The 13319-nt window shown below is 36.2% G+C and overlaps 1 protein-coding gene across 3 annotated transcripts in view; it reads right to left on the bottom strand.

The window, feature by feature from the left end:
* The window catches only part of LOC311298974 (activin receptor type-1-like), an 81633-nt gene that overhangs the window by 17990 nt on the left and 50324 nt on the right, over positions 1–13319 (bottom strand). For all 3 annotated transcript variants that reach the window (XM_084422346.1, XM_084422348.1, XM_084422347.1), the window contains 6 exons: positions 11678–11941; positions 10365–10570; positions 7702–7801; positions 7174–7320; positions 6721–6996; positions 4909–5106 (listed from right to left, as the gene is read on the bottom strand). In XM_084422346.1, coding sequence (XP_084278472.1) covers positions 4909–5106; positions 6721–6996; positions 7174–7320; positions 7702–7801; positions 10365–10570; positions 11678–11941 — 1191 coding nt within the window. The remainder of the gene's footprint in view (positions 1–4908; positions 5107–6720; positions 6997–7173; positions 7321–7701; positions 7802–10364; positions 10571–11677; positions 11942–13319) is intronic.

Below are 13319 nucleotides of genomic sequence, written 5' to 3'. Positions count from 1 at the left end.
CTCTAAACACATTCTCAAAACACATTCTGCACTCTAATGCACATGTCATCCATACTGGTAAACACAAGTGGCAACAATCAAATTCAAATAGAGAACACGTGTCATTGATTGAACACAACCACTCAAAATTGATTTAACCTGTTTCAAATAATGTGACAACCAATATAAGCCAGTTCAAAGAGCAAACAGGTTGTTGAAGGTGGGAAGGAGAAAGTCTAAGAATGGATAGAAGAAACTATGTGAGAGGATGCTTTAATTGTGATCATTAAAATAATTGAATATTAAATATTTAGTGGCCAAGTTTTGCTAATTTATATATATAGTAGCGATAGTTCATTCTAAGTTTACTCAAGTGAAAGAATGTGACTAATAAACTTAGGCCTATAGCACTATGCATTATATTTTGAAAAAGAAGTAGATTATCTTAATATCAAAACCTTACATTTTCTGTGGACTCGATGATAAATACATGTCTGAACGTTGGAACGAAAAAAAAAAACTAGAAAATCGCATTCATGACGATTTATGGTGATTTTATTTCCGTTAGACCTTTGCCTCCATTGACGCTGATGCATTAAAGAGGAGGGGCTCCCCTGTTCCAAGATGGCGGCTCTATTGACGCATTCGTTCCAATGAACTGCCGTAGCCAGGCGACATCTAGTGTTTATATCTATGGCTAGAACTAACGAGCCGTAACTTAAAAAAAATAACCGTCATTTTTACACGTCTGTTAAAAAATTACACTGTAAACATCAGTTACAGCTTTAACTTGTTTTTAACTTGGCAAATAACCAAGGTATAAGCGGGATAATCCACGGCTAGCCATGCATTAAAGCATTTTAATGCACTTCATAAAGGATTATCCCTTACTTATATTATATTATATTATATATATATATATATATATATATATATATATATATATATATATATATATATATATATATATATATATATATATATATATATATATATATATATACACACACATATATATTTCAAACGCGCATACCTATAGACTAAACATGTGATGCGTTTTCACGGGTTTGTGTTTTTGAGGTTTGCGCAAAGATAACATTTTTTTCAAAAAAATTCAAGGCTTGCACCTTGGAATCTATTTCAGGGTTTGCGTTCTCGAGCCACCAGGCACTGTTTTGTGCGGACCGGAGCGCATTGAGTGTTTTCTGTTAGAATGGTGTCATGTTAGCAGCCCCCTAAGTTACAGTTTTTCTCAATTGCTAAAACACCATTGGCTGGACAAAGTTCTCAGTTGCCTGAACTCATTTAGCTAATTGTGCAGTCTGTTGTCAATACCTTAAACCATTTCACATGGTAAAACACAATTTGCAGATCTCATTTAGACTTTTCAGCAAAACTCTAAACACATTCTCAAAACACATTCTGCACTCTAATGCACATGTCATCCATACTGGTAAACACAAGTGGCAACAATCAAATTCAAATAGAGAACACGTGTCATTGATTGAACACAACCACTCAAAATTGATTTAACCTGTTTCAAATGATGTGACAACCAATATAAGCCAGTTCAAAGAGCAAACAGGTTGTTGAAGGTGGGAAGGAGAAAGTCTAAGAATGGATAGAAGAAACTATGTGAGAGGATGAGGACAAGAAAGAGGAAGAGGGGGAGGAGGGCAAGATAGGAGGAGGGACAATATTGCTTGTGATGTTGACGAAGTGCTCTGGCCTGGCCTGACCCAGCCCAAAGACAAGAAGCAGCACATTGATTTTTGTCCCTTTTAGTATTGTATACTATAGTACAGTGTATTGTAGGCTGTATACTGTACAATGAACAAATTGTATGGCCCTGAATATTGTTAACAGTACCATTTGTTAACAGTACCAGGCACGTGCACACATAGACATCAAAGGGGGCTTGAGCACCTGCCCTTTTTATTCCTGGAGAGAAAGTGCCCTTTTTTCTGGGGTGCTTTTTTTCTATTTTTGAAAAATAATATATATTCCTGTTTGCGCACAGCTTCCCTGTCAAACAAATATATTTATTGAAGAATAGTATATCTAAATATCAGGTGTACGCAGACTGGTGCATAGATATATACACTAGATGTCGCCTTGGCTACGGCAGGTCATTGGAACGAATGTCTTTAAGGCGAAATCTAGTGTATATTTCTATGCACCAGTCTGCGTACACATCACACACCAGGATGCGCGCACGCCCTCAGATCACTTGGACGTGGTCTTTGTATAAGAGCTAAAAACGATATAAATACTGTTCGTTTTCTCACACAAACCGCTCGTTTCGTGTCTTAGGCCATCAATGTGTACTTACGATGGGGAATTGTTTAATTTGGACGATGTGCATCCTCTTTGAGACCGTGACCATAGACTTGCATTATATGACTGACAGACAAGAACGGTTTGACCTAAAAATATCAAAATTTAAACTACTGCGGAAACAAAGACACCTACATCTTGGATGCCCTTGAGGTAAGCTAAAACATACCAACATTTTATTTCAAAGTGAACTATCCGTTTAACTAGTTGACGCCTAATTTGCATACAGAACGTCCCCAGTTAATGACTTAGGCTACATCAAGAGTCTTTCCCCCTGAAATTTAGAAATCTAAATTGGCGAATTTAGAAGAAATCTACAGATGCAAACAGATGGAGGATACACTCTAAAAAATTTAGTAAATCTGAGTAACTGCATCTGGTACATTAATACATAAAACTGAGTAGAAATAAGTTAATATTAAACAATAAAAATAACAATATTTATAAATTAACGTTTTATTTATGAGTAATTTAACTTTTTTTATTTCCTCTAAACCTTTATAAACCTTTATTTTTACTCAATTATTTTGGTAAGTTTAATTCAAACAATCAAGTAAGATTTTCAGAGATTTTATTAAGTTAATAAAGTTCAATATTTCTGTAATATTTATTATTTATTTAAGCCACAGAATATTTTTTAGAGTGTAGTAGGTTTAAAACAAACTCCATCTAAATGTGGATTTTGAAGGTTTTATTTGATGATGATGATACAGTCCTCCCTCAAATGTGAAACTAAGTCCATGTCAGTCACCATCAGTTATTGTGTATGTGTATGTGTGTGTACATGCATAAACATCTACAGGGACATGGACCTTCAGAAGGTTGCCCGCTGTAAGGGAGGAAGGAGAGACAACCAGGGAATGGAAGATTTTATTTTGGAGATTACCTTTTTTTTGTAATAATTTTATTAAATTGCTGTATTTTTGTATTTTGTCAATAATTTTTGCAGTGATTTTTTTCCAGTAAAGTTAACAAAATAGCAGCAACAGCCCTCTTCAGTTTAGAGTGAATATTTGTGTTGATTTTAAAGTGTTATGTATTCTGATAACACCAAAATTATTAAATGATGTAATGCCTTGTGCAAAAATAAACAAATTATTAGTAAAACACGCCCCTCTGCTTGATGCAGTTATATACTTGAAACTAGTAGCATCTTTTTAAAATGAAACAATTGCGTGAGTTTGAGGAAGATACAATTAATTAACTTTTTAAATAATTTTTTTAAAAAGGAAGTCAGAGTTGCGTTAATATATATACTTTTTTGTTAAAAAAAAAAAAAAAAAAAACGTAATTATGAGAAGTGCCCTTTATTTCATTTGAGCCCCTGCCCCTCAAAATGTCTGTGCACGTCCCTGAACAGTACTGACTGCTCAATAGATTTTGACTGGTTGCAGGTTCATATCAACAAAGAACAATAATTACAGTATCACAGAGACAAAGGAGAAGTTTGTGAGATGCATGGTACAGTTCTGTAAAAATAGGAGTACAAGGAGGAGGAAGAAAAAAAATTGCAAAGAGCAAAGCAGAGTAGTAATTTCTGATCAATTTTGAGCTACTATGATAGAACATGTTTTCATTCATCAAAAGATGGAAAATTATGAATTAAAAATGTACTTCTCTCTGAGAACTATATGTTTCGAACAATGTGTTTTCTATTTTTTGGTGTATTGTTTACTGACTGCTTGATAGTGTATATCATTTTGATCACTTTGTTTATGATTTGAGAGCAGTGTTTGATTTTGAAAACAGGTAAAAACTGTTTTGAGGCGAAAGTTTCATTTTGCAAGAGGAGTCAGAGGTTCTGTAAATAGTGCTTGAAGATGAGGTTTTGTGTTTAATGTTTTCAGAAAATGGAGCAAGGTTTCGAAATTGTGTTTTAGCATTTGAGAAAAACTCTAATAACTAATGATCTTTGCAACAGAAGTGAATTAATCAAAACTGGAAAATATCTTTTTTTTTTTTTTTTATCTATATCTTTATTCTAGAGCTCTCTGTTACTTTAATTTCCTATTATCACTGTAAAGCTGCTTTGAAACAATCAATATTGTTAAAAGCGCTATATGAATGAAGGTGATTTGACTTGACTAGAGCATTTGTAAGGAAAATACCGGCAGGCAAGACCACACACTGCAAGCGTAACATCAAGCAATCTTGTGCAATGAAGCTCGTGAATGTCCTGTAATTCGCTTCAACCTTTCCGAACTTTATGAAAGATTAATTCACAGAAGGTTCAAGTAGTGTGTGTCAGTGTCCCTAACATAATCAGAGATTTTCCTGAGCATAGTCTAGATCTTTGCTATATCTTGCGACTGGCTGAGAAACACTCTCACCATCCTGTACCAACTCAGGGCCATGTGATCTCAAAAGTCTCTTAATATTTCGTTTTTCGGCTTTCGTTGACATTTTCCTCGACATTTTCCTCATTAAGTGTTATTCAGGATGCAAATAGCAATTAAAACTGAAAAAATTATAAAATCTTATAATTGTTTAACAGGATAATTTCCCCACCTTGGCATGAAGCTCCATGTTAAGCAGATATAAATATTTACGTACCATGTTAAGTATGTTAAGCAGATGTAAAGATATACGTACCAATACTAACTGTTCTTCTAGCAATTTCCCACAGCACGAGTCCAAAGGCCCAGATATCGACTCGTTTGTAAGACTCAAAGCAATCTGTTTGAATGGAGTCATCCAGAACCTCAGGTGCCATGTAGCGTTTTGTCCCAACTTTAGGATTATTCCCAACATCCAGCTCATTTGTGTCCTGAAAATGCATCACGGCAAGACCTGAAGAACACAAATGTGTGACCAAATGTATCATTATCACATAGCACAATATCTATCAGTACTGTAGCTTTGCACAGCTCACATTAATCACATGTCCCTGGATTAGACTGCATTCTACATTTAAAAGATGCCATGGAATGGTTTGATGAGTCCACTCAGTTGTTTTCTTTCCTGTGTTGATGTCTTTATTATTAAAGCCGGAAATTGAGGATGTACATATTGAAGGACAGCTCTTTTCCACAGCTCAGCAAAATAACATTTGACAGCTTTTACCCAGGGGCGAAAGCAATGATGACACTTTCAAATAGACTAATTTCCAGATAGTATTTATAATGTTAGAGGAAGGGGTAGCCTATTGTAATTTAGCATTTAATTGGACAAATATTTGCATACAACCTTGCATACAAGCTTGATGGGAAAAGCTAATTGCCTTCTTAAATGTTGTATAGCACCCTCTTGTGGGGATATACAATAATTCAATTTCAACAAGTCTCCAAAGGTCTTGAAAAACAATTTTTAGAGCATGCAGGAGAAAAAAAAAATAGCGCTAAGTGAAAACCTCTAGTCCCATATGGACAACATGTTTTCACATCCTGTGACTAAGAAGAACGTGTTCATTTTAATGTGCTGTATGTAGTTTCAAGTGCTCCACAAAAACAAATCTTGTGTTCCACTTCCTGTGTATGGAAGAGTACCCAGATATGTGTTAGCTAAAAGCTACCTAATGGGTTTTCATTAGAGTTTTAGGGGGAAACAACTGATTTCTTCTAATAACACCCTGAAGTTGCAGAAATGAGGCCTGGAGCTCTAGAGTGAGTCAGAGTGAATTTAATAAAGACACATAAATTAAAGTGTCCGTCCTTTATGAGCAAATAGCTCGCTTCTGCTTTCTACTTATTTGCGTATAAAGAACAACATGTTCAATAGATAAATATTGAGGGAACAAACCAAGTGATTTTCACTATTAGAAACCAGACAACAAGTGATTGATGGATGGAAGTAGGCAACAAAATATTTACAGATTTAAAATCCATTAATCTGTCCTACTTATTCAGCCTAACAAAAAATGTTGTATACCGGTAAATATAAAAATGGCTAAGAAAAATAAAGATTTTTTTTGAAAGGTTGATTGGTTGATACATTAGGAGGCTTCAGGGATAACTGCATGTTTAAAAAGTAGTTTCAGATTTGCAGACCACATTACAGATACATATCACTTATGCTTAAAATTATCTGAATTGGTTCTGTAAGAAAATAGTTCTAACACAAATTTAGTTTTGAGACGAAAACCTGAGATAAAAACATGCAATAACTGCATAAGTTTAAAAAAAAGCAGTCCAGACCATAATTATTGTGATAATGTATTATTTTGATAATACCTAGACTAATTATTGACAATTTAATGCACAACTGAACTTAAATTAAATGTTCAATATTTCAGTGCCCTGTTGTCAGTTACTTCAATTATTTCCATACATAATCATAGATCACATAGTGTTTTTGAATGTTTGCTGACACTTTCCAAAATACACTTCATGGTAATATTTTAATATAGCCATATGAATCAACAGCATGCATAAAATTACTTTTGCTTCAGTCAGAAGCCATTCTTACCAAGGTCTGCGATGCAGCACTGTCCATTTTTGTTCACTAAAATATTTTTGCTTTTTAGGTCTCTGTGAGCGATGGCTGGTTTGCCCTGAGTGCCAAATATCTCCACGTGCAGATGAGCCAGGCCGCTGGCGATGGACAGTGCCATCCGCAAACAGGCAGAAGCATCCAGCATACTGAGTTGCAGGTAATCGTAGAGAGATCCCATTTCATGAAAATGTGTGATTAACCACAACTGAGTGCTGGAGTTACGTGATGTCATATCTGATGCAATGAAGCCTGAAAAAAATTAAATAATTATCCAAGGTAAACTTTTTATATAGCAAAGTTATGGTTAAGTGAAATGAATATCTTTCATCATTGTTCTTTATTGAAACTGAGGTATCCTAATGAATGCAAATGTCATTTCTAGGGGTTTGATTTGTGCTTTCATTATGAAAAGTGTAAATGATTTACCCAGAATATTCTCGTGTCGCAGTAGGACAGTGTTGTAGATTTCTGTCTCTCTGAACCAGGATTTCTCATCTCGAGATGAGAATATTTTCACAGCCACACTTTCTCCCTGCCACTGACCTCTCCAGACCTCTCCATATCGACCTTTACCTGAAAGAAAACACACATATATGCTTAATTAACTGTTTTGGTTGTTTATTAAGGCCACACCATAGAACTCTATTGTTTTGTTAACAGCTAATGACTTTGCAGAAATATATAGGCTATGTAATGTAACAGTTTATGCAGGTTTTTTTTTTTTTAAGTGAGGACATAACCCAGATAACTCAAAAATGAGGTTGTGTCAGATATAGCTTACTACTGGTAAAAAAAATGGTCCCATAACTATTGCTTAGTAACTGAAAGCCGTTTGGTGTATAATTTAGTTTTAAAGGAGCTGTTAACCTGCAACATAAAATCTGAGAAACACTTTATGCACACGAACATAGTTCTAATAAAGAACTGAGATGGTGTGGGGCTGTGAGCACATACCGACACACTCGCTGAGAGTGATCTGTCGGGCTACTGTCCTCTGGACCAGGAAAGGCAGTCCAGAGCCACTACCAGATGTACAGGAATGATCCAACAAATCCTGAGAGAAAGACAAAAGGATAAAGAAAAACAAAGTAGTGCATTTACCGTAGTTCAACTTCATCTACATTTTTTTATTTGGACCCTGCAGTACACACACTTATACACTAGAGAGCACACATTGAACAGCCACATTCCAAATAATGGAATGAGAAGAAAAAAAAATGCACCGAAGGCCAAAACCACAAGAGTCATGATAACCATATGTTTGCATCATGGAGAGAGACTTTTAGGGAGCAGGATTGCAAAACACAGAGAATAATTATTGCACAATCCCAAAAAATCATAGCTGTTTACCTTCAGACACTTTTTAATCACTGTCTGAACAAATTAATCTACACATTCAAAGTATCAAAGCAAAAACCAGTCACCTCCTAGGCCTCTGAGAGCAGATTGTACAGATTCAAGTGGTTTTAATAACATGTCACTCCCAGCACTGGAACAGACTTTTATACTCAGGCAAACATTAGACCGCTAAATATTTGCTTTGGTTGCCAAGCACTCCAACAAAGATCTTTGAAAATAACTTGAAAAAAATCCAACAACAACAAATGAAGAGCCAGATCAGCAAACACACATCATACTGTAATACACACAAAATCATCAAAACACTGAACACAATTCATCTTTTCTGCCAAAATGTGTTTAAACAGAGAGGAGATGCTGGAGATTCTGACATTTCTGACTGAATCTGAATTTTTTGTTAATTTCATAAAACTTTTTATCATGTCAACAAAAAACTAAATCTTGGGGCACACTTTATATTAGCCATCTTTAACCATGTACGTACATGAACAAATTGTTAGGTACAATGTACTTATTGTTGTATTGCAAAACACTTGCGGCTACTGAAGTGGGATACAGTTAAGATTAGGGGCAGGTACACATTTTGTTATGTTGCTGTCTTATGTTAAACTACTTTTATTTTTTATTTTCACATCGATCTACGCTCTATACACCATAATGACAATGCAAAAAAACTACGTTTTCAATAAGGCCATCTCTATATTGCATATATTGCATTGAGCTTTTCTTCTACTCTGATGCTCTGATGAGCAGTGCCTGGTTTCCTCCATACATGATGCTTGGAACTGAGGTTCATCAGACCAGAAAATCTTGTTTCTCACAGTCTGAGAGAGTCCTTAAGGTGCTTTTTTTCCAAGTGGGATATCATGTGTCTTCACTGAGGAGAGGCTTGAGTCTGGCCACACTGCCATTAAGCCCAGATCGTTGGTGTGTTGCAGTGATGTTTGTCCTTCTGTAAGTTTCTCCCATCTCCATATATGATCATGGAGCTAACCATTCTAACCAAGGCCCTTCTCCATTGACTGCTCAGTTTGGCAAGGAGGCCAGCTCTAGGAAGTGTCCTGGTTGTTCCAATCTTCTTCCATTAAGGATTATGGAGGCTACATGCTTCTGTGAACCTTCACTGCAGCAGAATGTTTTTGTAGTCTTCCCCAGATCTGTGTCTTGACACAATCCTGTCTCTACAGGCAGTTGGTTTGACCTCATGGCTTGGTTTTTGCTCTGATAAGCATTTTCAGCTCTTAGACCTTTTATTGAGAGGTGTGTGCCTTTTCAAATCATATCCATTCAATTGAATTTGCACAGGTTAACACCACTCAAAGTAAAGTATCATCTACAAGCGAAATTGAAATGTTCCTGCGCTAAATTTTAAGTGTCCCAGAAAAGGGTACTAATACTTATGCAATGTAATTATTTCAGTTTTTATTTGTAATAAATTTGCAAAGTTGTCACAAATCTGTTTATTGCTTTGTCATTATCGTGTATGGAGTGTAGATTGATGTGGAAAAAACAGCCATTTAAAGTAGTTTAACATAAGGCAGCAACATAACAAAATGTAAAAAAAGGAAGGGTTATGAATACTTTCACAAGGCACTAAAATTCCAGAAATTAATTAAAGCTGTAATAACGTGCAGGTATTTTAAAAAATATAGGTACTATGAAAAAACATGTATGTACAGAATAAGTGGATTGCATCAAATTATAAATTTCAATGTTTACATAGTACATAGTACTTAAAGACAGTATAAAGTCGAAACTTTTCAAAGAAAAGTAAGTTGTGCATGAATTTATGTGATATTCCATTAATTAATAAGTTTAAAAGAAAATACAGATAAAAAAAAAAAAAAACTGTGTGGTTACTGTAGCAGTGTTGACAGCCAAACAGAATCAATCCTGCTTTAAACAGCTCAAGCATTTAAAGTGACAGACAACATAAACTGCAGTGCACACTTAGAATAAACAGAACGATATTGTCTGCTGGTGTGGACGCTAACATAGTTATCATTATCTTTATACTTATCGTTCTTGGTGTGAATGGGCATTTACCATGGTACAGCATATGAGCTATTTACTGTAGTTCTATAAATGGCCTAATAATTATAAATAACTTGAAAAGTAATGTATTTATTTTTTACTTGAACTTTACTTTATCTGTTGGTTGTGCTGTTTCAACAAATGGAACCACATTTCTCAGCAAAAGCTCAATGTGCTTGATTTCAAACTGATAACAGACTTTGTGATGTGTTTGTTTGCCTCACCGCAAGGGTGCTCTCTCCCACATTAGACGCAATCAGACCATCAATGGTGCCATACTCGGCATCATGAGCAGTCAGATGCTCTATCTGGTGAAGGTGAATACAACGGAAGATCAGGATCGCCACAGCAGATAGGAATATCAGAACGATGACTGGAGCCACAATCACAATGGTCAGCGTTGTCACACTATAGTTGGGGGCCTCCACCACTGAGACACAGAGACTTAGTGTACAGAGTCATTTAAAAAGACACTATTTTGGCATGCAAAGCAGTAAATCTCACAACAGTTCATATTAGTTAATTATGATATTAAAGGGTTAGTTCACCCAAAAATGAAAATTCTGTCAGTAATTACTCACCCTCATGTTGTTCCAACCCCGTAAGACTTTCGTTCATCTTCGGAACACAAATTAAGATATTTTTTATTAAATCTGAGAGCTGGATCACTCCTCCACAGGCTTATGGACACTATAACTTGCTGGCCCATAAAATGTATTAAAGACATCGTTAATATAGTCCAAGTGACTCCAGTGGCGCGTCTGTGTTGCACGTCACCACGTAGGCTCACTATTGGGCGATGCTGGTCATGTGTGTGATGCGTGGTGACGTGCAACACAGACGCACTACGCAAAAACACTACGTAAACTAACTCGAGGCACAGAGAGAGAATGAAATGAATAGTGGAATAAAGTCGTTATTTTTTTTGTTTTTGCGCACAAAAAGTATTCTCGTCGCTTTATAAACTTAAGATTGAGCCACTGGAGTCACTTGGACTATATTAACGATGTCTTTAATACATTTTATGGGCCAGCAAGTTATAGTGTCCATAAGCCTGTGGAGGAGTGAGCCAGCACTCAGATTTAATAAAAAATATCTTAATTTGTGTTCCGAAGATGAACGAAAGTCTTACGGGGTTGGAACAACATTAGGGTGAGTAATTACTGACAGAATTTTCATTTTTGGGTGAACTAACCCTTTAAGCTCATTTAAACCCCCTGTCACTGCAATGTGACATTTTTTTTTTAAAGCAGCTTCACCTCTAATCAAACATACCTGCCTAAATTATTAATGAGGTCATAAAAGCTGGAGGCTTATTAATTATTAATGATAAAAATGCATGTCACACTGCAGGTCACTTAAACTTTTAGAATTAGTATGTGTCTTTTGGGGCTAAAACGTGTACAAACAAATGGCTGAAAATTTTCAAATAAGCCAAGCAATAAAGACAATTGCATGGCAACCAATCAATATAAAACTATGTCCATTTAAACCTGAGAAGAAGCAGTTTATTAGTTTGTGTATGTGTAAGCATTACCTCGTACAGGAAGTCTCACAGTGAGGTTCATGTTGCACAGATGAGCCTGACAGCACTCTACAATCTGGTCAGGTGATGGAGGAGTTTTGCAGGTCATCCTGCCCTGCTCATACACCTTAAAACAGCCCTTCTGAGACACTGGCGTTCCATCACTCCGTGTCAAAGAGGAGAAACACTGCTGACCCATACAGCGGTCCCCCGTTACACACGACCGGCCCTCACACACACACTCGTGCTCTGTAGGGGCTGCCATTAACTCCGCATCTGGAAAGAAGAAGATTCATATATTACTGTCGTAAAAAAAAAAAAATCATAATTCATTGGTCTTTTTCTTTTGAGTCTTAAGTCTTTAAGTAAAGTCCAAATGTCATGCTCATATTGCAATCTAGCTAGTTTTCAGCTTCCCCATGCTGGTGAATTGGTGATCTTGCGTGACGTCGTTCTACGCAGGTGTGTTAAGGGCGTGTTTAGTGAGTGTTTTAGGGTAGCACTGCAGGGCTACTGGCCTGATTGATTTTGGCTTCAGTGCTTGAGGTCCGAGGCTATTGGCCTCGCACAGCACATTTTTAGCAATGGCTCACACTGGCCCAACAGAAAAGTAGCTAACGATTAATTTTATCCATCCATTCTCCAAACCGCTTGTTGGGTTGCGGGAATGATGGGGTGTCCCAGTGTCTCTGCCCATAGGCTAAATGAGGAGTTATTTTACAAAAATAAAATTAATGAATTGTTAGATATTACAGAAACTAATTTGGATTATGCAATGTTTTAAAGACATTTGCTTTTAAATGAGAATTATTACAATCGTTCCCAAAGGCAGTGTTCGAATTGAGGGGGGGCTGGGGGGGTCCGGGACCCCCCATAAGCATCAAGGGACCCCCCATAAGGCCCAAAAAAATTACCTCGGGGGGTCCCCTGGTTTTTCATTAAAACTAAAATAATAGAAACATAATTTATTAGGTAATATATATTTTTTTAATCAAAGTATTTCGCTGCCGCTCTTATTAGAAAGTAATTCAAATTAGATTTGCGTCTGAAAAGACGCTCAAATTTATAAACAGATACATTTTATTGATCGTGCCATTTATATGCCAAAAATAGTTTTTTTTGTTTGTTTTTTTCGTGTAAATGATACACACTGCAAACCCCTTGGGTAGGATTAGGGGTGTGGAGTACGTGCGTATTACACGCCATAAAGTGCGTATCATATGCACGCAAAAACTATTTTTGGCGAATAAATGGTACGAGAAATAAATTTCGTGCTATAGATAAGCACTTTCACGAGAGTCTGGCAGAGTGGATCCTCATTTTCACTCTCACGATGACAGTAAGATAATATTTCTTTCTTTTATGATTGTTTGGTAATTTACTGATCTGAATAGAATTTCGACATTAACGGTTGTCCGGGACACGTGCGTGTGTTTTTTAAGGGACAAGTGAAAGAGAATTGTAGCCTACTTGCCCAACCGGACAAATGCCCTGATTAAAACAATTTTCAATATCAAAAAAATAAAATAAGAAATAACGTAGGCCTACTCGGTTAGGCTACTAACGTAACCTCAGTTCCCTGAGAGTAGGGAAAGAGTATAGAGAGTACAAATTAGGGAAAGAAATGCCCTTTATAAAGCTAAAAAAATTATTC

The sequence above is a fragment of the Rutilus rutilus genome, assembly GCF_951802725.1.
Source record: "Rutilus rutilus genome assembly, chromosome: 10".
Lineage (NCBI taxonomy): Eukaryota > Metazoa > Chordata > Actinopteri > Cypriniformes > Leuciscidae > Rutilus > Rutilus rutilus.
Note: the sequence above shows the minus strand (reverse complement) of the source record. Positions and strands in the feature narration are given on the sequence as shown.